This window comes from Camelina sativa, chromosome 2, assembly GCF_030686135.1.
Source record: "Camelina sativa cultivar CO46 ecotype springtype chromosome 2, ASM3068613v1".
NCBI lineage: Eukaryota > Viridiplantae > Streptophyta > Magnoliopsida > Brassicales > Brassicaceae > Camelina > Camelina sativa.
In genome coordinates, this window is record NC_141881.1 from 9,644,017 (window position 1) to 9,670,190 (window position 26,174).

General features: G+C 40.4%; 1 protein-coding gene, 2 non-coding genes and 1 pseudogene across 3 annotated transcripts; 2 read left to right on the forward strand and 2 right to left on the reverse strand.

The window, feature by feature from the left end:
• LOC147948366 (uncharacterized) overlaps positions 1–20,473 on the reverse strand; it is a 33,568-nt pseudogene extending 13,095 nt beyond the window's left edge.
• On the forward strand, positions 2,946–3,052 carry LOC147948367 (small nucleolar RNA R71). Its single transcript, XR_015585927.1, has one exon. It is a non-coding gene; the product is annotated as a small nucleolar RNA R71 (small nucleolar RNA).
• On the forward strand, positions 16,287–16,393 carry LOC147948368 (small nucleolar RNA R71). Its single transcript, XR_015586022.1, has one exon. It is a non-coding gene; the product is annotated as a small nucleolar RNA R71 (small nucleolar RNA).
• A 78-nt stretch (positions 20,474–20,551) lies between the features above and the next one.
• Positions 20,552–21,166, reverse strand: LOC147948369 (secreted RxLR effector protein 78-like). The gene has a single exon (XM_087466579.1). The coding sequence runs from the start codon at positions 21,164–21,166 to the stop codon at positions 20,552–20,554; it is 615 nt and encodes a 204-aa protein (XP_087322705.1).
• Positions 21,167–26,174: the final 5,008 nt, after the last annotated feature.

Below are 26,174 nucleotides of genomic sequence, written 5' to 3' on the forward strand. Positions count from 1 at the left end.
CCAGAACAATCCCTTCTTCAACCATGAAATGGCACTTCTCCCAGTTCAGCACCAGGTTCGTCTCCTCACATCGCGTCAATACCCTGCACAAATTAAACAAACAGGAGGAGAAAGTGGAACCGTATACAGAGAAGTCGTCCATAAACACTTCCACTGACTCCTCAATTAAATCCGAGAAAATTGAAGTCATGCACCTCTGAAAGGTGGCAGGAGCATTGCACAAACCAAATGGCATGCGTCTGTAGGCAAAAGTGCCATAGGGACAAGTAAAGGTTGTCTTTTCCTGATCATTTGGGTGAATAGGGATTTGGAAGAATCCACTATACCCATCAAGGAAACAATAATAGGGATGACTAGCTAGTCTTTCCAACATTTGATCAATGAAAGGCAAAGGAAAATGATCTTTCCTAGATACAGCATTCAACTTCCTATAATCTATACACATCCTATGTCCTGTGATGGTTCTAGTTGGGATTAACTCATTTTTGTCGTTTTTTATCACAGTTATGCCTCCCTTCTTAGGTACACAGTGCACTGGAGATACCCAAGTACTATCAGAGATAGGATAGATAACTCCAGCATCAAGCAGTTTTAGGATTTCTTTCTTTACTACTTCTTTCAGATTAGGGTTCAATCTTCTTTGGGGTTCAACACTAGCATAAGACTCATTTTCAAGATTGATCCTATGTGTGCAAAGACTAGGTGAGATTCCTTTGATATCATCTAAAGAATAACCTATGGCCTTTCTAAACTTCTTTAGCTCAGTTACTAGCAACCCCAATTCATCATCACTCAACCTAGCATTCACTATGACAGGATAAGTAGAATTGGTTCCCAGAAAAACGTACCTGAGTCCGGAAGGGAGAGTTTTGAGTTCTACCTTTGGAGCTTTCAGTTCCGACCAGTCGTCAGCACGGGAGTCTGGAATGATCGCGGTCGAGTGGGAGATATCACGTTCTGAACTCTCTGTCTCAACTGCACGTACCTCCTTTGCGTCAGATAGCTGCTCGAATTCCTCTGATCCATCCGTTTCTCTGTGGGAATCTAGCATATTCTTGTAACAAGTAGTCTCCCCATGCAGGAACCCTTCTTCTCCATCCTTGGTTAGAGCAGTTTTGAGATGATCCTCCTCAGCTAGTTCCTCCAACAGCTCATCAGCCAACTTATCCATCTCTTCAATATAGAAGACTTGTCCTCCTATTGTTGGCTTCTTCAAAGTATCCTTGATATCAAACTTCATGATGAAGTCATCGCCCAGATTAAGATCAATCTTGCCATTTCTGACATCAATGATGGCTCCAGCAGTCGCTAGGAATGGTCTTCCTAAAATCAGAGGATCTTTAGGTTCTTCATCCATCTCCAGAACCACGAAGTCAGTTGGTACTTCCACGTCTCTGATCCTGACAGGTAAGTCCTCTAAGATACCATGTGGAAGTCTCACTGATCTATCTGCAAGGATGAGGGAGATGTCGCATCCCTTAAACCTTGTGAAACCCAACCTCTTAGCCACAGAGAATGGCATCAAATTCACTGAAGCGCCAAGATCACATAAGCACCTCTCAAAAGACATGGGTCCAATGGAGCAGGGAAGAGTGAATGATCCAGGATCTTTGAGCTTCTTGGGTACAACCTTCTTCTGGATGATTGCACTGCACTCAAGACTTAGTACCACCATGCCTTGAACTTCTTTTGATCTCTCCATCACCAAGTCCTTGAGGAATTTCTGGTAGTGAGGAACAAGTGCGAATGCATCTAGCAATGGCATTCTCAACTCAATCTCCTTGACTTGCTTTTCGAACAAGGCTTTGTACTTCTCAGTAAGCTGCTTCTTGAACCTCACTGGAAATGGTAGAGGAGGCTTGTACGGTGGAGGGATGAACCTCGCAGGTCTGTCTTCAGGAACAGCAGGCTCCTTAACAGCTTCAGGCTCGGATTGCTTCACTGGCTCGATTGGATCTTTGACTGCCTCGACGGGGTTCTCCATCTGAGTGTCATCCTGACCAAAATCCTCCCCATCTAATTCCGCACTGTCCTCAGTGACGTCTGGAACTCCTTGCCTGGGAGGCAATGTTTTCCCACTTCTCAGCGTAATGGCATTGGCAAACTCCTTGGGGTTCTGAACAGCTTTACCTGGGAATTGGCCAGGCTTTGGTGCAGAAGTAGAAGCCGATTAGCCCTCCATGTACCTTATCTTCGAATTCAGAGTTTCGAATTTGACGTTCAGATCATTGTAGGAACATTCCATCCTCTGACTTAGGTCAGCGAACTTCTTCGCAGTATCCATGGAACCGCTAGCTTGACCCTGAAGAATTTGTTGCATCATCTGCTTCAGTTCTTGATCTGGGGTTGGTGTAGGCTGAACTGGTTGAGGGCGGAATCCTGGCAGTGGTCCCGAGGGAGCTTGGTAACCCTGCTGGAACTGTTGTTTTGGAGCGAATCCCGGATTGTAAGGCACAAAAGGTTTTTGTTGCCCTTGCTGTTGTTGTTGAGGAGGGTACACCTGATCTTGTGGATTAGCAACATTGGTACTTCGGTAAGACAAATTGGGATTCGTCTTGTAGGGGTTGTAACCTTTGTTGTAGCCACCCTGATTCTGAACATAGCTGATCTCTTCACTTTGCTCACCCTCCCCATCTGGAACTTGGAAAGGGTCGTCCTCAGAGACGAAGTGGACGCTCCTCTGCTGGCTCAGCAAGATACGGTCAAGCTTCTCATTGACATTTTTGAGGTCCTTCTTGTATTTCTCTTCAGATCCAGCGTCGCCGCGAAATGTGCGGTCATAATCCTCGTTGTAGTTGCCGTCGGACTGAGCGAGATTCTCCACCAGTTGCCAACCTTCATCGACGTCCTTGTTCAGGAAGTTACCGTTAGAAGCGGTGTCAAGCAGCATACGTATTTTGGGAAGGACACCACGGTAGAGAGTACTCAGTAATGACTCGTTGCTGAAACCATGGTGTGGGCACTGGCTGTGGTAACCCTTGAAACGCTCCCATGCTTCACAGAATGATTCTGAGCTCTTCTGAGTGAAGCTGGAAATCTCATTCCTGAGACGTGCTGTTCTAGAGTTGGAGAAAAACTTGGCCAAGAATGCCTTCTTGCAGCCATCCCAGGTAGTGATTGATCCCTTGGGAAGGTTTTTCTCCCATTGATGAGCCTTGTCTCCCAGGGAGAATGGGAAGAGGCGCAACTTGTAACCGTCCTCACTCACGCCGTTGATCTTGGTGAGACCACAAAGACGGTCGAACTCGTCCAAGTGGTCGAGTGGATCCTCCATAGGCAACCCGTGAAACTTGTTTCCTTGGATCATGGTGATCAGACCACTTTTGATCTCAAAGTTGTTGTTCGGCACTGCGGGAGGGACGATTCCAGCACGCTGAGTATGAGTGTTCGGGGCATCCCCAGCACCAATGTTTCGCGGTCCCTGATGTGGTTCATGCTGTTGTTCAATAGTGACTTGTGCGGGATGATCAGTGGGTTGACGAGCCTGTCGTGGGCGTTGCAACCGATTGATTTCGTCAATAACAGGAACGAGATTTTGATGCCCTCTTGATCTGGTGTGCATGCAAGGTTGCAATCAACAGGTATCTGAGATGCAAAACAAACAAGCAGACAACCAAAACAAGTTAGTACTCAGATTGATTGTGTAACAGAACTTAATCTTGCAAAACTTGAAATCCTAAATGTAACAAAACGATTCCCAAATGGCAACGGCGCCAAATTGATACTAAGATTTTTGTTTCTCCTAGTAGGTTCAATTAACCTTATGCGTTGTAATACTTAAGGTGTCAATCCAAATGGGATGATGCTAGTCACTCAAGATGCAATCAAGCAATCACAAGTTAAGCCAATTCAAGAGAGAGTTTTTCTAACAATCCTAGAATGGTCAAAATACAAAATGAAATGAATTACAAAAACAGAAACGAAAATGTATGACAAGAAGCAAGCAAGAATGAGAGAAACTGAGAACGATTCTAAGCATGAACAAACGAAACAGTTCCGGGAATGTAATAAAAATCAGAAAGAAAGAAGTCCTAAGGATGGGAGTAATTGATGTCGGTGGAGTATCCTAGTCTATAGCGTGTTTAACATGTCACAAGCAAACCATCCCTAAATAATGAGCATCACTTCTTAGCTAATCCAATCTCTTGACAAAAGCTACTCAAACTCAACCACTTCCAAACCTAGCTCTCGCTAGAGAAACATGATCAAGCATGGCATGAAAAACAAGTTCATTCACGTCAACAAACATCCTAGACAACTAATCTCTTAGGCTAGGAACGTAAGTCTCTGGCACTAGTTGGTCAGACATTTCATCGAACACCTTTTGGGTGCGGAGATGTCTAAAACCTAGTTCCAATTGATCAGAGAGAAACTAGTATTTCTAATTCTAGTCCAGAAGGGAGTCATACAATCAAAGCTTAAACACTCTACATCCTAAGATCCTCCACCTAATCTATCCCATCCTCAAGAACTACTACACTACTCAGATCCGAAATTCATCATCAAGCATGCAAACACATAAATCATTGAATCAAGCATCATTAGGTGGATAAAAATAAGGTGAACAACTTTGTAAAAGGAATCAAATGCAAAATCTCAATAATCTCAAAGATATCGGAAATACAAGTCTCAGAACATTTTTTGGAGGCTAGGTAAACCTTAAGAATAAAACGAGATAAAAACTAAGATATCCAAAACAAGACTTAACAAAATGTATTTATAGTAAAAAAACATGTAAATCCCTAAAACTTAAAACGACAAGGTGAAGCGTCGGTTTGGGAATCTCCTGAAGCGCATAAGACGGAACGTCTTCCTGACATGTGCGGTCGAGTCGTGTGTCGTCTCTCCCTAGAGTGAGGTCGAGTGGAATGAGTAGGAGTGGCTCCAGTGGCGTGAGTGAAAATGGCTCGAGCATGGTCTGTGAAAGTGGCTCGAGCTGGGTGTATACGTATCCACTAAAACGATGATAACTCTTGAACCACACCTCCGATTGGCTTGAAATAAACGGTATTGGAAAGATGACTCAATTCTCTACAACTTTCATGAAGACGTCAAAAGCTGAATCCCTAGACCGGTGGCTCGAGTGATGGCTCGATTGTGGAAGCGAGGAGTAGCCCGATTGTAGAACTGAGGAGGGCTCGACTGTAGAAGTGAGGAGCATGGCTCGGTTGTAGAAGTGAGGAGCGCTCGAATGTGGAAGTGAGGAGCATGGCTCGGTTGTAGAAGTGAGGAGCGCTCGAATGTGGAAGTGAGGAGCATGGCTCGGTTGTAGAAGTGAGGAGCGCTCGATTGTGTGCGCTTCCAACGTCTCCTAAACACCTGAAAAACTCCGAAATGCGCAATGTATGCAAGAATGATGCAGAAACTTCCTAAACATGCAAAATGTACGAAAGAGGTTCTAAAATGATGCAAAACAACTAGTTGTCCTAGCTAAAGGCATGACAAATACAGGCTAAGGAGATGCAAAATACAGACATATCAGCCACGCAATTGGCTAAACAGCCCGCCACAAAGGCCACACAATGGCTAAACAGCCCGCCACAAAGGCCACACACGGCTAAACAGCCCGCGACAAAGGCCACACACGGCTAAACTGCCCGCCACAAAGGCCACACAATGTCTAAAAAGACCGCCACACATGGGCACACTGACTCGAAAGTCCGCCACTAAGGCCACACACAAGCCCCTCCAAGGCTCTCCACCGCTAAAATGGACAAATTCTAACTCCCGTAAAACTTTCTATATTTAGCACTTTCCATTTTTGGAAACTTCCACTTTTGGAAACTTCCATTTCAGGAAACTTTCCTCCAAAACCCGCCTCACGGAAACTTTGTACCCCGAACACCACCTTATCTTGTTACTGAGTCGCACAACCAACCACCCCAAGCGACTGAGTAACAGGAGAGATGGGCTGGAATAGTCCATTCCCGCTCCAGCCACGGATTACAGATGGAACCAGGCTAAACAAGCTCAAGTCGCGGCTTGTTTCTCATACCACTTCTTGAACCTTGCTTTCATCCTTGCCTCAGGCTCCCAAGTCTGCTCCTCAAAACCATCACAGTCCCACAGGACTCTCATCAAAGGTATCTTCTTCCTCTGAAGTTCCTTGATCCTCCTCTCGAGAACCCTCACTGGTCTCGCCTCCAATGTCATGTTAGGCTGAAGATCCTCAGGAATCTTAGCCAACACCTGCTCACCCTCACGGAGACACTTACGCAACATAGACACATGGAAAACCTTATGGAATGCACGCATAACCTCGGGTAACTCCAGTCTATATGCCACTGGTCCAACCCGCTCAATCACTCTGAATGGGCCCATATACCTCGGACTCAACTTAGTCTCTGACAATGACCTGTTCGGACTCCGCAACATGGCCATCTTGAGGTACACTCTGTCTCCTACCTGAAACTCAAGATCTCTCCTCCTCCTATCAGCATAACTTCTCTGCCTATCCTGAGCCTCCTTCATGTTCAGCTTGAGAACCCCGAATTTTCTTTGAGGTCTCCTGAACAAAACTAGCACCAAACATGCTCCTATCCCCCACCTGAGTCCAGCATAACGGTGTACGACATGGCCTCCCATAAAAAGCCTCATAAGGAGCCATCTTAATACTCGCCTGATAACTGTTGTTGTAAGCAAACTCTACCAGGTTCAGGTGATCTGCCCAATGGCCACCCCAATCAAACACACACATCCTCAGCAAATCCTCCAGCATCTGGATCGTCCTCTCAGACTGTCCATCTATCTAGGGATGATAAGTTGTACTCATATGCACCTTAGTGCCATCTCTGCCTGAAATGCATTCCAGAACACCGAAGTGAACTTAGAATATCTGTCAGACACAATGCTCGCTGGCACCCCATGCAATCTGACTATCTCTCTCACATACTTCTTAGCCAAGACCGCTGCTCCATCAGTCTTCTTAATGGCCAGAAAATGTGCTGACTTAGTCAACCGGTCCACAATGACCCAAATAGCATCAAAAGTCCGTGACACTGGCAATCCTACCACAAAATCCATAGTGATCATATCCCACTTCCACTCAGGAATGGGTAGACTCTTCAGTAACCCGCCTGGAACCTGATGCTCAGCCTTCACTAGCTGACACACATCGCACCTCGAAACCCAACTAGCCACATTCTTCTTCATCCCGACCCAATGATAGTACCTCTTGAGATCACGGTACATCTTAGTCGCTCCTGGATGAATAGATAACTTGCTCGCATGAGCCTCTCTCAGAATCTCCTACCTCAACTCTTCATCCTTGGGCACACAAACCCGACCGTGCACCAACATAGTACCATTATCTGAGACTTGATACTCTGAATCCACATCCATAGAGGCATTCACCAGCCCCAAATCCTTCTCCTGAGCCAACCGCACCCTACTCAGAAGATCTGCTCTATCAACTACTTTCAAACCCAACGGTTCCTGTGAAACAGCACACAAGCTCAAAGCACTGATCTCCCCTACCAGAGACTTCATCTCCTGCTCCTGAGCCGAAGCTACCCTCTTCCGACTCAGAGCATCTGCAACCGTGTTCGCCTTACCAGGGTGATAGGTTATCTCCAAATCATAATCTGCCACAAGCTCCATCCACCGCCTCTGCCTCAAATTCAACTTAGGCTGAGTGAATATATACTTCAGACTCTTATGATCTGTAAACATCTGTACCTTTGCACCATAAAGATAAGATCTCCAAATCTTCAGGGCAAAAACTACAGCACCTATCTCCAAGTCATGAGTAGGATAGTTGCCTTCATGCACCCGCAACTTCCGCGAAGCGTAGGCAATCACCTTCCCATGCTGCATCAGAACACACCCCAAACCAACTCTAGATGCATCTGTATAAACCACATAGGGTTCCCTCTGCTCAAGCAAAGCCAACACTGGCGCAGTAGTCAACATCTCCTTCAGGCATGCAAAGCCTTCCTCACACTCTTCTGACCAAACAAAAGGAACATCCTTCCCTGTCAACTTAGTCATAGGGCGTGCTCTACTTGCATACAACTTATGCTCCCGCAGCTTCTCCAGAACTGCTCTCAAATGCTCTGCATGCTCCTCAGGACTCTTAGATTAAACGAGGATATCGTCGATGAAAATGATGACAGACACATCGAGAAACTCCTGAAACACGCTGTTCATCAATCTCATAAACGCTGCTGGCGCGTTAGTCAACCCGAAAGGCATCACCACAAACTCATAATGCCCATACCTCTTCCTGAAAGCAGTCTTCCTCACTTCTGCCTCATCTATCGATATCTGATGATAACCCGACGCCAGATCTACCTTAGAGAACCAAGTAGCACCGCTCAACTGATCCAACAACTCATCAATCCTAGGAAGAGGATACTTGTTCTTCACAGTGACCCGGTTCAAACCCCGGTAATCAATACACAAGCGGTAACCCCCATCCTCCTTCTTAACAAATAACACCGGTGCTCTCCATGGTGATACACTAGAATGTATGAATCCCTTGCTCCATAAATCCTCTAGCTGCTTCCTCAGCTCAACTAAACAAATACTCAAGTATGTCGACATCCACTCGCCGCCACCTGAATATCAACTGAAACAAGGCTTTGGTGGTGTGTGAATGATGATGATGAATGTATGCAATGGTGAGATATGAATGGAATGATGGATAGGTGTTTCAATTCCCCTTATGATGTTGCAGTATAAGAGGTATAAATCCTAAATGAGTGTTTGTGAACAATTAAGATATGAATATGAATCTAAGTCAAGCCAAATGTAAAGATTGTTTGTCACTAACAATCCTAAGATGAAAATGTAAAGATGCAGAAAGTAGACTACAAGAACTAAGAACTAAATGCAAATGAAACTGAATGATTGCAACAGTAATGATACCAGAAATGAAACAGAAACTACCACTAGTGAACTAATGCAAGACAGGTAATGAACTGAAAACTAAATGAATGCAACTGGAATAAAACAGGAATGAAACAGGACAATCACAAATCATAAACAAGAGTTCTGGGGATGAACTCGAGCAAGCACTCGACCAAGTGTAGGTCGAGTGGGAGGTCGAGTTGGTTAAATCCGGAAAACAGAGCAACACAATAAAAACAGAGCAATACAAATACGAATCAAACAACAAGCAAGCAACATGATTAAGACTTTAAAATCAATAAACAAATAAGGTCTTGAGGATGGATTCATGGGATGAACTAATCATTGTGGTTATCTAACTTGGTCAACAAATCTCAAGCAAACCTTGAGCTAACCTCTAGACATATAAATCTAAGACAAGTTTCTTCCACTCTCATGGCAAGAAACAATCAAACCTATGCATTTCTAGACTTGTTCTCACACAGTAAATAATCTACATAAGCAGGCATTAAGCAATAAATCTCAAACCAAACAAGACCTCTAATCTCTTAGCAAGCCTAATGGTAAGCTCTAGGTGTAGCCTTATCTATGCTTCTTAAACATTGGTGTGATGCTAAGAAGCTTAAAATCAGATCCTAACCTCTCAGTTCAGGATCAGCATTAAGAACATCTAGCCTAGAAGAGATCTACAACAATCAAGCTTGACCAAATCACACAAACCACAAGATCAATCCATCCTAACCCATCCTCAAGATCTTTAGCAAACTACTCACAACAATACATGATGAACAAAGTCAAAAACCCAGAAAATATTGAAACTTGCATTATTAGAAAGATGAAACAAAGATCTTCAATATTGATGAAAGGATCAAACTCAAATTCTCAATATTAAGAAAGTTATGAAACCATCAATATTGAGGAATTTAGTCTTTTTCAAGTACAAGATCTAAGAAAAATAAAGTGCAAAAAAGAATAATTCCCAAAAGGGTAAAAACTAGGTTTAGAGAATATCTAAAAAGTTGGACTCTTTTGGTGGCTGCAGGTACAAGGCCTTATATAGGAGAGGAGGTGGAAGCCCTAAAAATACAAAAAATCAAAGTAGTCAACGGCTCGGTCAACTCGACCAGTGCTCGGTCGAGCTGGCTTCTCTCGTGCATCCTCCACTCGGTCGAGTCCTCCTCAGCACACGGTCGAGTGCCTGGTCGAGTGTGCGGTCGAGTTGGACTCTGGACCTTGGTTCTTCAGCCTTAACTCCCTTGTTTCCTCCTCATGATTGCTTCACATCTCTTCTCCATTGCTTACATGCTCCTTAAGCTCCAAAATCACCTGTTTATGCATGAAAAGATGCAAATGCAATGCAACTAAACTCTAATGCATGATTGGTCCTAAAGCTATGCAATAATGGTTAAAATGGATAGCAAAAGATGCAAAAGATGTGAATAAACTAAGGGAAAACAAGGTAAAATATATGAACATCAACACCCCCAAACTTAGTCTTTGCTCTCCCTCAAGCAAATAAACAAGACATAAGAAGGTGAGTGAAGTTTGAAAGTGGGATCTCAGCTCCTAAAGCTTGCAAATAGACCATCTAGAATCAATGTCCAAGTTACTAATACTATGATGCAAGTTGAATGAGCTGGAATTAAAGATTTTAGACAAGCATATCACAACCTTTATTGATTTGAGCCTTAGTTATCCACATGCATTCAAATCAACCATTTCCTTTAACATTCATTAAGCAAGAACATGGATCAATTCTATGCAAAGTTTAAACTCATTTGGCTTGGTAATAAAGGGTTTTGAGACAGTGATGGTCTCTTTTTAGAGTGGAGTTTGTCAATATCAAGGTTCTCTCATGAAAATGGATTGAGCTTTAGAAGAATGCTAAAGGTAAGAACACTTAGACACATACAAGAACAAAACCTTGTCTACCCAAAGGCACCCAAAGTGTTTATCCTAGCAATCTAAACCCAAATGATCCTAGTGCTACCCTTTACTTCTTCTTTTCTCTTTAACCCTTTTCTCTTTTGGTTTTCAAATCTTAGGAGATGTTTTCTTATTTGATCTTTCTAGTGGGATGGAGGATTCTTACTTATTTGCTATGGTTCTCTTTTCTTCTTATTCTTAAGACATATAAGCATTTTGCTAAACTTTTCTTTTCTTTCTTTTCTTTTCCTTAGCTAGAACCATCTTAAACAACATTTTACTTCCCATCCTTTCACTAGACTTTGCTTAAACACAATCTCCTCTTAAAGACTCTACCCTTTGTTCTCTTTCTCTTTTTCTTTCTTTTCTTTTCTTTTCATAACAGCCAAGTCCCAAACCCAACAAGTAAACCACCTAGTCCTATCTAGTTTGAAAAATGCAAACTAGAACTACACAAGGTCTTACTCTTGTCAGTTCAAATCTAACACTTTCTACCAAGCTCAATCCCAAAAATAGGCCTCACACACTCAAGAATAAACAAGGCTTGAAAGAAGGTTTGGTTTAGGGGTAGGGGAACTGATCTTAATGATTTAATCAGCTACTTGGATCAACAAGAGTGGTAAAAGAAGAAAGATGATCCAAATATGTATGTGGTATCCATGAGCTTAAAGCAATGCACAAGTTGATAATTAAAAGTCAATATTAGGTTCTTATAAGTAGGAAATGGTTTCAAATCACAACATGCTTCAATTTAGACCAAATGCAATGCAAGAATTCAAGGCTTGGTTCAATCTTATACTTCTAACTACTCAACTAGCATCAAAGTACTATTAACTTGGGCATTGATCCTAGTCTAGTGAATAAGCTAGCTAACAAGGCAAACTCATCATAGATCCATAATGCAAATATTATACAATCCTACATGAAACATGCTAAACAAGGTCCTAATATGCAATGCAAACTACATGAACACTCTTTTTTTTGTGAAGATTTTTTCAAAAATTTTCAAATTTTTATGGTTTTTCTATGCCTTAGATGCTTATGCAAGTGCTAACATGATGATGATAAAATTTTGAAATAAGAACACAAAACACAATGTCAAATGCTATCTCAAACCCTCCCCCAAACTTAAATCACACAGTCCTCTGTGTGAAAGAAATTTGTAAGAGGATTCAAGACTAAAAACAAAACAAAACACAATGTCAAATGCAATGGTATTTACAAGGTAAGGTGATGTTGGTACCTTAGGGATTGTGGAAGAAGTTGTCCACATCCATCTGCATGCTGTCATATGAGTAGTTGGGGTCGTGTTGGTGACTTGGAGATGGACTTTGGGGCAGCTCGACGATGGCGATCGACCGTGACTCGGTCGAGTGCATGTCCGAGTGGGGGGGTCGAGCTGGCTCGCGAGTGTCAAAATGTTGACCTTGCTGCTGGCAAAACTGCTGGTAGAGAGCTGGATCCATGTAGTATTGAGGTGGGATGGGAGGGTAAAATGGATAACCTAGATAAGCAGCTGGAGGTGGGAAACCATAGGGTGATCTGGGCTGGTACTCGGCCGAGTGCATTGGAGGTGCTCGGTCGAGTGGGTGCTCGAGTGACCCGGTCGAGTGCCTCGAAAATTGTTGTTCTCGGGTACTTGAGCTCCTCTTCCTCTGATTTGGCTCATACATTGAAGCCCTAGCTGGTTCCACAGGATTCATAACCCTTGAAAGTGCTCTAGTTGAGCTATTTCTCCTCAAAGGGCTTGAATGGCTAGGAGATGAGTTTCCACTTTTCAGCTCAGCAATCTCCTTCTCTAAGCCTTTGATAGACTTAGCCATGTTGGTCACCTTCTTCTTCAGCTTATCAAACTTTTTCCCATGCCACTTGCCCCATTTTTGCAAAAGAGTCAATCTCTTTGTATTCTCCCTCACTCCTCTACTATCTCTTGATGAGGGCTCATAGTCTTCAAAATAGAACTGCTCCTCTCCATCAGCTACTTGTGCATTCCCAGCTTCCTCAACTCTAGGTTGAACTACTCCATCAAACCAATGCTCCTCAGCTGGCCAAAAGTCAATGTTGGCTCCTTCTTGAATGGTGGTGAGCTCTTGGTTAGGCAATATGAATTGCTTTTTCCCAAGTGTTGGAAGCTCAAAGTTGAAGATGTGGTTCCCTTGATGCATCTCCTCAGGATTCTTCCTTGCATATGTATGCAGCTTGACAGTGGCAAGGAACTCACAACTCTCTTCTTTGTAGCCCTCCATGCAAAGCCCCATAAACTTGGTGAGATTGCTATTTTCAAAGAGACACTCCACATCCTCATCAATAGCAAGCTTCTCCATGGTCTCCTTGTGTGGATACCTAGTTCCCAAGAACTCCATCCTCATGAAAGCATCATAAAGCTGCCTCTTTGACAGCCCACAAGACTCAGCTTCTCCATCATCCATCAATTCTTCTTCTTCACTTTCTTCCTCACTTTCACTTTCACTCTCTTCTTGCTCAACTTCAACAGCTGGCCTCTTCCCTTTGGCCTTGTGTCTCCTCATAAACTCATTGAGAGTAGGCTCCATTTCCTCCTCACTCTCAGTCCTCTTAGGATCTTCCTCAACTGGATCTCTCCTTGGACACGGCACCTGGCTCGACCGGCTGCTCAAACCGCCACTCGGTCGAGTGGTCGATCGAGTGGTCCGTCGAGTGGCTCTCCCAGCTTCACCTCTTGATTCAAGGTCAGCATCACGACGTTCCATGGAGCTTGCAGCGGTTTGGTGAGACTTCTTGGTTATCTTGGAAGACATTTTCAAAAGAAACTGAAGGGAATAGACTCAAAGCTCAAAGTTAATAGGTTAGTGACCCAAAAACTTGAAAGAACAAAGCTTGAGCAAGAGATGAACTTTGAAAGAGATTTTAAAGCTTGAATTTAAATGTTTTGAGCAAATGAGAAAGTGTGAGAGGTATAGGATCTTGCAAGGTCTTTATAAAGAAGCTAAGGGGACAAGGAGACAAGGGTGGAGCGTCCATACCATTCAAATTTGAATTGGGAATCTTTGACTTGCTTTTGGCTGCCACTCGACCCCACACTCAACCAGCACGTGGTCGAGCACCTTGACCAAATTTGAAATTTCAAAATTTTTCTCCTTGTTCTTCCCTCCACTCGATCATTCTAGAAGAATGGGAATCGAATGGGCCTCAATTCTTATCCAGCTCGGCCGAGTACCTCTTGTGGCCTGGTCGAGTGGGCCTGCGAGTCTCCTTCTCCAAGTCCACATCTCTCCTTAACCAACTACATTCTCACTAAAAGGCCTGTCCAACAAAAACATAAAAGAAAACACATCAAAACTACTAAGAAATTAAAGCATATTTACAAAGGATACCTTAGGGACTTCCTCCCTAGTGAGCTTGTTTAAAGTCACTAAGCTTGACTTTGGTTTCCTTCTTAGACTTGATCTAGATACCAAGGAGGTGATGAAATCCTCCTTGGAACCTCTTGGTCACTGTGAAGTTGATCCTTGATAACCTCACCCTTAGCACACAAACCATACTTCTTCTTGATTTTGAGCCTTGGTCTTGCTTTCCTCAAAGACCTCTTGTTCAGCTTAACTTGGAGATCCTCAACCATACTAGTCAGCTCTTGAACTGACCTCTTAAGCTTCTCCACAGAATCCTCTTGAAGTGGGAGCTCAGCCTTTGGAGTTACCTTATCACTTAAACCTCCTTGACCACCTTTGTCCTTGATAGTAAAAGGCTGGTCATCAATGGTGGAAAGGTTGGTTGTATTGTAGATGTTGAACTTCATAACTACATCTTCAGCAATGTTCAAGGTCACAAGACCTTCCTTGACATCAATAACTGCTCCAAAAGTGGCTAAGAATGGCCTCCCAAGGATGATTGGATCTTCAGGCTCCTTGTCCATCTCCAATACCACAAAATCTGTATGAACCCTTGCCTTCCCTATCTTGAGTGGGACATTCTCCAACCTTCCAATTACTTCTCTTTTTATCCCATCAGCTAGGCAAACATGGAGGTTGGTGGATTTGAAATCACCTCTCCCAAGCTTTTGAGCTATGGAGTATGGCATCACACTTGTTAAAGCTCCCAAATCACAAAGGCATTGATTGTAGTGGAGGTAACTGATTGTGCAAGGCAGATAGAATGGCCCTGGATCCTTAAGCTTAAGTGGGATGATCACTCCTCCAAGGTTCTCAAGATCCTTCTCATCTTGAGCTTGAGCCTTCTTCTTTGACAAATCAAACAAAAAATCTCTATAGAGAGGATATGGTTCATACTGTTCCAAGGCAGGTCCTCTCTCCTCTTCTTGGTAAGCTATGATGATCTCTTGAATGGCTGACACTTGTTCCTTTTTCTCAACCAAAGCTTCTTCTTTCAAAACCCTTTCTTCCTCTTGTTGCTTAGCCAACATCTCCTTTTTCTCAATTATTTCCCTTAACTCCTTGATCTTCTGTGCTTTGAAACACCCAGGGAATGGTAGTGGAGGCTTGTAAGCAGGAGGAATGTACTTAGCAGGCTTGATAGCTTCGGAGTCTCCAGCTCGATCGACCACTCGAGCATGCACTCGGTCGAGTGACTGCTCGAGTTCGTGGTCGAGTTCGCTTGCGAGCTCCTGTTGCTTTGCACAAACCTCACTTGGGGCTTCAGTAACTAATGAATTCCCCAAAACTTGGACTTCACTGTCCTCAGTGACTTCTTCCTCATGAATTTGAATGGCTTTGGTTGTGAACTCCCTTGGATTTTGAACAGCTTTTCCAGGGAGTTGGTTGGGTTTTGGAGCTGAAGTAGAGGCAATGTTACTCTCCATATACTTCACTCTTGAATTAAGACCCTCAAACTTCATATTCAGATCATTGTACTGTGATGTTAACCTTTGGTTCAACTCAGCAAACTGCTTGGCTTCCTCAATCTTTCCTTGTGTTTTCCCAATCAACAATTGTTGCATCATTGCTCTTAAGTCTTGTTCTTGGCCTTGGTTAGTCTGAAACCCTGGTGGGAGACACAACTGAGGCTGGAACACTTGATGTTGTTGTTTGGGGATGTAGTTTTGTTGTTGTTGAGGCTGTTGAGGTGGATAGACTTGGTCTTGAGGATTAGCCACATTGGTACTCCTATAAGAGAGATTGTTGTTCTTGAAACCTCCTTGGTTGTAACCTTTGAATCCTCCCTGGTTTTGCATGTAGCACAACTCAGCAAACTCAGTCTCCCCCTCTTGAACTGGAACCTCTTCTTGACCAATGAAGTGAATAGACTTTTGTTGGCTAAGAAGGATCTTGTCAAGCTTCTCATTGACCATCTTCAAGTCCTTCTTGTACTTGTCCTCTTGATCAGTTGATGAAGACCTTATGGTTCTGTCATAGTCCTCATTATAGTTGCCATCTGACTGAGCAAGATTCTCAACCAATTCCTAGCCTTCTTCCACATTCTTGTTGAGGAAGTTGCCATTAGAAGCTGTGTCAAGAAGCATCCTAATCTTGGGAAGCACTCCTCTATACAATGTGCTCAAGAGTGACTCATTACTGAAGCCATGATGAGGACATTGAGTCTGAAATCCTTTGAACCTTTCCCATGCTTCACAAAAGCTTTCATTGTTTCTTTGAGCAAATCCAAAAATTTCATTCCTCAACCTAACAGTCCTTGCATTGGAGAAGAATTTGGCTAAGAAAGCCTTCTTGCAAGCATCCCATGTGGTTATTGCTCCAGTAGGAAGAGTCTTCTCCCAAAGGTGTGCCTTATCTCCAAGTGAGAATGGGAAGAGCCTCAACTTGAATCCATCTTCACTCACTCCATTGATTTTTGTAAGACCACAGATTCTGTCAAACTCATCAAGGTGATCTAGTGGATCCTCCATTGGCAACCCATGGAACTTGTTAGCTTGAATCATGGAGAACAATCCACTCTTGATCTCAAAGTTGTTGTTTGGCACTGTTGGAGGCACAATACCAGCCCTTTGGTTGTGGGTGTTGGGTGCATCTCCAGCACCAATGTGCCTAGGTCTCTGCTCATGGTTAGCTTGTTGCTCCATGATCACTGAATCCTCTTCCTGAACTTGAACTACCCTTCTCCTCTGATTGCCCAAACCCTTTTGCTTCCTATGGATGTTGTCAATAGGCCTTTGGAGATTGTCTTTCCCCTTAGACCTTGTGTGCATCAACAAACGCGAGTACAGACTCAAACAGGTGCACAATTGAGCTCAGGCTCGTCTAGGCTGTCAAGTCGACTGGGAAGTGGTATCCAAATGAACACGGCGTCTGACTCGATCAAGTGCTCGATCACTGCTCGGTCGAGTGGTGGTCGAGTGACTGGTCGAGTGGTACCTGAAATGGAACTTCAACCCAGCAACAGAAGATTCAAGTGTATAAACGAACTTAATCTTAGACTAATATGGATCCTAAATGTCACAAAAACACACTCAAATGGGCAATGGCGCCAAATTGAAACAAGTCTTTTTGGTGGTGAATGATGATGATGAATGTATGCAATGGTGAGATATGAATGGATAGATGGATGGGTGTTTCAATTCCCCTTATGCTGTTGCAGTATAAGAGGTATCAATCCTAAATGAGTGTTTGTGAATAATTAAGATATGTATATGAATCTAAGTTAAGACAAATGTAAAGATTGCTTGTCACTAACAATCCTAAGATGAAAATGTAAAGATGCAGAAAGTAAACTACAAGAACTAAGAACTAAATGCAAATGAAACTGAATGATTGCAACAGTAATGATACTAGAACAGAAATAGAAACTACTACTGATGAACTAATGCAAGACAGGTAATGAACTGAAAACTAAATGAATGCAATTGGAATGAAACAGGAATGAAATAGGACAATCACAAATCATAAACAAGAGTTCTGGGGATGAACTCAAGCAAGCACTCGACCGAGTGTAGGTCGAGTACAGGGTCGAGCTGAATAAATCCGGGAAACAGAGCAACACAATAAAAACAGAGCAATGCAAATACGAATCAAACAACAAGCAAGCAATAGGATTAAGACTTAAAAATCAATAAACAAAGAAGGCCTTGAGGAGGGATTCATGGGCTAGACTAATGAATGAGGTTATCACACTTTGGCCAACAAATCTCAAGCAAAGCCTTGAGCTAATCTCTAGACATATAAATCTAAGACAAGTTTCTTCCACTCTCATGGCAAGAATCAATCAAACCTATGCATCTCTAGACTTGTTCTCACAAAGTAAAGAATCTACACAAGCAGGCATTAAGCAATATGTCTCATACCAAACAAAACCTCTAATCTCTTAGCAAGCATGATGGTAAGCTCTAGATCTAGCCTTATCTATGCCTCTTAAACATTGGTGTGATGCTAAGATGCTTGAGATCAGATCCTACCCTCTCAGATATAGGATCAGCATTAAGAACATCTAGCCTAGAAGAGATCTACAACAATCAAGCTTGACCAAATCACACAAACCACAAGATCAGTCCAACCTAACCCATCCTCAAGATCCTAGAGAACTACTCACAACAACTCATGATGAACATCAAAGTCATAAACCCAAAAAATCTCGAAACTTGCATCAAGTGAAAGATAAGAACAAGATCTACAATGTTGCAAAAGGAATCAAACCCAAATTCTTAATATATTGAAAGTTATGGAACCAACAATATTGAAGAATCTAAGAGTTTTCTAAAAAAAGGTACAAAATCTAAAAATATCAAAAAACAAAGGGAATAATTCCTTAAAAAGTAAAAAACTAGGTTTCTGACTCTCTAAAAAGGTTGCACACCCTGGTGGCTGCAGGTACAAGGCTTTATATAGGAGAGGAGGTGGAAGCCCTAAAGACACTAAAAGACAAAATAGTCAACAGCTCGGTCAACTTGACCTGTGCTCGGTCGAGTGGCAGGTCGAGCTGGCTTCTCTCGTGCAATCTCCACTCGGTCGACTCCTCCTCAGCACACGGTCGAGTGTCTGGTCGAGTGTGCGGTCGAGTTGGACTCTGGACCTTGGTTCTTCAGCCTTAACTCCTTTGCTTTCTCCTCATGATTGCTTCAGTTCTTCTCAGCATTGCTTCCATACTCCTTAAGCTCCAAAATCACCTGTTTATGCATGAAAAGATGCAAATGCAATGCAACTAAACTCTAATGCATGATTAATGCTAAAGCTACACAATAATGGCCTAAATGGATAGCAAAAGGTGCAAAAGATGTGAATAAACTAAGGGAAAACATGGTAAAATATATGAACATCACTAACACAAAGCAGTGATGATAAAAACTGGGAAATCTCACGGGGGAGCCGAAGAAGGATTTTGGGTCCCTGTCCTGCAATAGAGTAATGAACTTCGCCTTGAATTTTGAAGGACTAAACTTTGGGTTGTATTCCTCACAGCATTTAAGACTTTAAGAAAAACCGATTGTGAAGACAGAGTGAGACCATTATGGAACCTGCGGTTCCTCTCTCTCCAGATTTCATAGACACATGCATGCCACGCCTGAAGCAATGCAAGAGAGGTGTCTTTGTTTGAAGAAGCATATGGTAGCCATTCCATAATCAGATGCCACAAAATAGGCGGGACTACAATCAACAACTGAGAAACTATTTTTGTCCACACATCCTTTGAGAATTCACAGCTGAAGAACAAGTGGTCCCTAGTTTCATCCTCAACTCCACAAAGAAGACAAGTTTTACCCACATCGTAATCCCATTTAGAAATTCAATCCATAGTTGGGTTACAATTCAGAATAAACAACCAAACAGAAAAAGCATGTTTTGGGATTCTGGCCTTGTGCCACACCAAAGGGGACCAAGTAACCAATGATTTCTGATCCCTAATGTGGTTCCAAACATTACGAGAGCAAAAGGATGTTTGAACCCGCTCATCAATCATCCAAACTACAATATCACTAGAACCCGAGAGACGAATAGTTGTGATATGAGTATAGAGTAGAATTTGTTTTTTTGACCTTGCAGGTGAGAGATTCCAACGTGTGGGAGTAAGCTGCTCCTTGACTGTAGCGAAGAGAGGGATTCCAAGAAGCATTGGCCCGTCGTTACCAAAGAAATGAATGAGTGGTCCAAACGGAGTCCATGGATCCCACCAGAAAAAAGTATCATCTCTGTTTCCAATTTTTATCCTGAGAAAAGACCATGCATTTGGTCTTAACTTCAGAAGATTACGAAACATTCATGAGTACCTATAATTCTTCACATTTAGAGCCCAGAAAGTAAATTGAGAAAGATACTTTCTCCTCACCCAAGCCACCCATAAAGAACCAGCTTTAAAATACAACATCCAAATGAGCTTCAGACCACAAGTCTCATTCCAATATGATAAGTTTCTTAATCCTAGCCCACCTTCTTTTTTTAGTGATTGAAACATTTAACCATGCAACTTTTGCCCCCTTTGCTGATTGAGTTGATCCATGCCAAAAATAAGCACTACAGAGGGAGTTTATGCGTCGAATGACCTGCTTTGGAAGAAAAAAGGCCGAACTCCAAAAACCATTGATTCCAGGAATGATGGAAGAGAGAAGCGTGTACCTTCCCGCTAAGCTTAAGTGACGATGAGACCAGCTATTAAGTTTCTTTCTAATCTGTGATAATAATGGATCAAAGTCAGATACAGAAAGCTTCCTAGAACAAAGAGGAAGGCCCAGATAACGAACGGGGAGCGGAGTTGGCAAAAGCTCAAACTTTCTATAAATCTGTTGCAACAACGCTTCATCAACCCCTGAGCAAAACATGCTTGTTTTTGACAAATTTACTCTCAACCCAGAAAGCTGTTCAAACTTAGCTAAAACTGAGAAAACTCCTTCCAAAGACTAAAGAGATCCCTCTAAGAAAATAAGGAGGTCATCCGCAAACGAGAGGTGAGTCAACTGCATCTCTTCACAACCCGGATGATACTTGAAAACCCCTTCTACTGCAGCTTGGTTCAACATGAGAGACAGAGCATTCATAGTTAGCACAAAAAGTGCAGGGGAAAGCGGATCTCCCTGTCGTAGTCCCGATTTGCCTTTGAAAAATCCTGAAGATGAGCCATTAATGCTAATCAAGAATGAAGTAGAGCAAACACAAGCTTTAACACATTTTATGAAGTTCACCGGAAAATGATATGTGTGAAGCACTTGTAGCAGAAAATCCCATCGCACAGAATCAAATGCCTTTGAAATATTTACTTTGAGTGTTATTCGGCTAGAAGAAGTCTTTTGATAGCCATTCACCACTTCGGAAGCTAGGAGAACATTTTCCAAGAGAAGTCTATCCTTAACAAATGCTGTCTGATTAGGAACCACAATGTCAGGTAGGACTCTGTTAAGCCGGTCAGCCATAATACGAGTGATAATTTTATAGACTGAATTGAGGCATGATATTGGTCCATAGTCTTTAAGATTATCCGCTCCTGGTCTTTTTGGACTCTGTTGCAAGTTATACATCTCTCTCTAACTGGTGCATATTATTTTTCCTAAGGCATGTGTACTCGCATGATTTGCACAATTCATAAATTAATGTCTTGCAAAAACGAAACCGTGTCCGAAGAAAATTTGGTTTTTTTGAAGACTACTGATCAACGACAATACTATTCTTGAGTTATACAATCTATCGATTATTTTTATGTTTGTCTGATATTTTTTTTTGGCTTTTGTAACTTTGCAAAGACATGTAGAGGGAACAAATCCATTATACTAAATCAATTTGTGTAGCCACCTTCTTTTTAATTATCTTTTGATGACTAAAAGAACAAAAAAATGAAGCAAGACCATTTCAAATTAAAATACCATTTTCTTTTCACACATTATTAAATAAAACATTAGTAAGAAAAAAAATGCAGAAAATAAAAATGAAAAATATAAAATGAAGGGATCTCTCTGACTAAAGAAGTCTCAAACTCCCCGAACGACATAAGACATTACAAAACGGGTAAAACAAAGAAACCTATAAGTAGCAAACTGATATACGGGGTGTTCAAAACATGAATTGTAACAAGAAAGCAACAAGAGGTTGTTATTATGTGACTAACGCTTTTGGATGTTTTATGGGCCGAGACGATAAGGTCCATCGCCCATGTAATGACCATCCATGTATAGAGCTGCGTGGTGGGGGTGCTGCAGACCATCCATCACCATGAACTGCATGTCTTCAGATGGTTTCCAGTGACGCTTTCTTTGGTTTATGAACCAATTGTTGATTTGTTTCTGATCTAACCCTGTTGATTCCGCTAACGCCACCTTCTCTGATTCCTGCCAAGACAACTCAAACCACCGTTCATCACTTTTGTAGTAATCAATGTATAAAAAAGCAAGGCTAAAGATTATCAATAACCATTAAAAAATTAGATAACTGTACGATGACCTAAAGTTTTTTGTTTTGAACGATTCTATAAGTAACGACTAACTAAATGTTGTCTTGTTATATTTTATAATAACATGACATCATTTGTATTTATCAATATTAAACATGTTATTTTCTCTATCACTACAGTCGGTTAAATTAGTTTAATTTTTTTTAACTGATTAATTGTATTATCGTTTCAAAATAGGTAGATAAAATTTTCATCATAACTAATTTAAATTAGTTTATGTTATTAATTTTACAGTGAAAAAGTGATGTGTTAAAAATGCACAAGGGTCGTCACTAGTAATAGTGTCGTCATCATTCGGATTTAAAACCATGCATGTATCTTTTTCGGAACTACAACGAGAGTTTAATTTCTCCGTTTGACCACTTAATGTTGTGCCTCAAAAGGCTAGGTCAACGAGAGTTTGTGATTTATTTGGAAGTCAACAAATAATTGGTGTTTTTTCTCTCCTAAACCAGAGTTCGGGTTTTAAATCAACGAAAATGTAGACTTGGGGATTTTAATGACATTTTTCCGTTAAAATTTGATTGGTAACAAACACTTTAAAACTGAAGCTGTTACTTTTATTATTAAAATATATTAAAATGATAGATATTAATGATGATAATGAAAATAAAAATAATTATTATTGAAATGGATTTCAAAAAGATGAGAAAAAATAAGAATAATTAATGTGTAAAAATAATTTATGTAAAATTTATATATAAACTTTTGGAGAGCTTTAATGTATAATGAGAAGAGAAAAAAAAATAAAGTTTTATATTTATTTATTTTTGAAGTCTGGTTTTGACGCTTTAAAAAATCTGATAAAATAAAGAAGGAAAAAATAAAAATGACTTAGAAAGCTTTTAAAAAATAAAAGTAAAAAAGTATGATTGGCAAATAAAGGACTGTTAAGACTTTAATTTATTTTAAAGTCTTAAAAGTCTTGTACCAATCAGGGCCTATATATTAGAGGGGGTATTGAAATGAAGATTCTGGAGGATTTTGGCTTTTTTTTAAAATCATCTGTTATTCAACTTATGATTTTAAAATCACTTTCCAAATCCAATGTTATTCAATTTGAAATTTTTATAAAATCATTTAAAATCACTCAAAATATCTTGATTCAATTAATATTTGTCAAAATCATATAGAAGCAAATGTTATTCAAAGTATAACTTTTTTTTATTAGAAAATCAAAACACAGATTTTAGGAGACTTTGGATACATTTTTACATGAGAAATCCAATAGAAAAAATCACAACTAAGGAGGTGTTATTTTGAAAGATTTGTTACTCTTTGAAAAATGTCGTCAAATTTTTTGTAGTTCATCCCTCTTAAAATAAAAACAGAGGTTTCAATGAGAAAAGTGATTTGATATCCTACAAAAAGAAAAACATAATCTGTAGTGGATGTTGATGACATTACCACAAATGCTTGGTTCTCTCAACAAAAGTGTTCAGAGACAGTTCTCTCCAAATGACGTATTATGTAGTGAATCATTCACTGTGAATGTGTAGATATGTTTCTTCAATTCCTCTGCAAATGCATCCCTGCAAGTGAGCTCAGTGATTTATTTAGACTACAGAGACAAAACTTTGCAAATCCTCTGCGAAGATTTCAGAGACAACTCCGTTGCTAATAGCCTAATCCTAATCTGATGGGTGTTTTGTATATTTCGATTCACAAGGTTGCATTCTGTAGTGACAATCCTCTCACCAACATAAAAGCTGGACTTGATCCTCTCTGCAACAACATTTGTGGTAATGTCAGTTTGGCACCACCTGATCCGTACTTCTTACCAAAGAGAATCAGCTGCAAGAATGATGGCACCAGCTCCCTTGAAGAGTAACTTGGCTCCTTCATTCTTGAGGATCTGGCGAAGGTGTCCATGGAACTCTTGTACTTGACAGCCTCACCAGACACCAGACATCACCATTCGTGCATCATGCAAGAACCGCACCATTACCATTAGTGATGACCCAAGAGCGAAACTGTCAAAGAAAGTGTCCAGAAATAACCAAAAGAGAACAATAACATGTCAAAACCAACCTGTTATAAGCAAGAGAACACCCAGATCAGAGAGAAAGACAACAAGATGAACCTGCAAGTCTCCAGTGAGAAGAACAGGCTTCACAAAGTCATAGAGTCCAAAGTACAGACCACGGTAGACAATGATATCAACACAAGAGTAAATCCACGGTAAAGACCAGCAATATATACCATCAGACTTGAGTGTCTTTCTGTAAACATCGACAAGACCATCAAACTGTCTACCACCACCTCCTTTCTTTCCAGCCTTGGCATCATTGGCAAGACGTACGGGTACGAGCGTAGTCAAGGGAATACACATACAGAAGAATTTAACAGAAAGAGCGTTTGAGTGGATGCATTCAAATAGTAATCCATCCCTGCACAGTCGATACATCATGTTAGCACAACCTTCGAGAATTTCCTGTTTATGACGAGAATGGAGACGATGGAGAATGTTTTGTTTGGAACCCAATTTTTCCAATTTTGGTTTAAAAATCTCTTAAAATCACCCAATATATTCTTTTAAAATTTCACGAAATTACAAATTATTTTTCCTTTTTTTGAATTGAAAAACTAACAAATCCACCAAGTATCCTAAAAACTCTCAAAATTCATAATCTCTTAAATCCCATCAAATTCCCCAAAATCTCATTTTAATACCCCCTCTTACTTGAAGTTTCGATCAACGTAGTGGGAACAAACGATACTTAGATTCACCCCCAGAGGTGAACCTAATCATTCACCTCCTCTAGTGTTAACCAATCAAAACATGACATGTAAGACTAAATTAATATCAAATATTGAATTAAAACAAAAATGGAAAAAAAAAGTCAAAATCTGTTTACCGTGTCGTTAACGTGTTGACGTCGATGGACGTCCCCATCTTTATTTATTTTAACCCTCGTCATTTTTTTTTTTTCAACCAAACATTAATAAATTAAAATACCTCCCTATCTTTTCTTATATATATATATATATTACTAGGTTCGGACCCGCACATACGTGCGGGATTAATTTCAAAACTAAGTTTTTAATCAGGTTTGCAATATATTAGATATATACGGATTATCTTTGTAAACAAATTTTTAGGAATATTATTAAAATTCATAATCGAACCTCATACCAATTTAGTATTCGATTTGATTTTAACCGGTTTAGACACAAAATGATCGGATTTGTTTTGTTATGAGCAAAGACAAATAAATCTAAAAAAAATAGTAAAAGAAAGTAGTATATCTATTTCGGGACATAAATCCATCTCATCAAATATATATCAATGTTTTCCATCTCATAACCGTGATTTTAATAATAGTTTTGTTTGAGATTATAAATTTTAATTTGAGAATATCTAACCGTGATTTTTGTTTGCTTTCGGAATTTAAATCAAATTTCTTGTTTAGATATTCTTTAAAATCTCTAAAATTTGATAATATATTAATTTTGAAATTAAAAAAAACTATTGATATACGGTAGTCCTATGTATTAGGAAATGATATATGAAATACTGAAAATTAGGATTTTTTAATATATAGATATTTTATTATTAAAAATAGATTCAGACTGCACACATACATGCAAATAATGTTTGTTAAATATTTATTTAGTATAACATACATAATTTTAATGATATTTGGTTTACTTTCAATTCAGAATAGACACAAATGAATGATATTTTTTATTATTATTATTATCAGTAAAAAGATAACTACGTAAAAAGACAATGAGGAAAAGTAATCTTGTCCTACGCATGATCAAAACTAAATTGTAACCGTATTCAAATCATAACCGGACTGTTAAGCGTAAATATATAGTTATAATTATATTAACTATAACCGTTAATTAACCGCTATCAAAATTGTTGGTTAACCACATAGTTAAACCATAATTTATATTACAATGAATAATTTTAAGATATAATAAAATATACAAATAATTATTTATTTAATATGAATAATATGATATATAGAAATATGATCTAACAGTACACTGGCGGTATATTTTTAAAAAAATTTATAAGATGTTATATTTGTCAATGTTATGTATTTTTTGTTTTATTGTATAAAACAAAA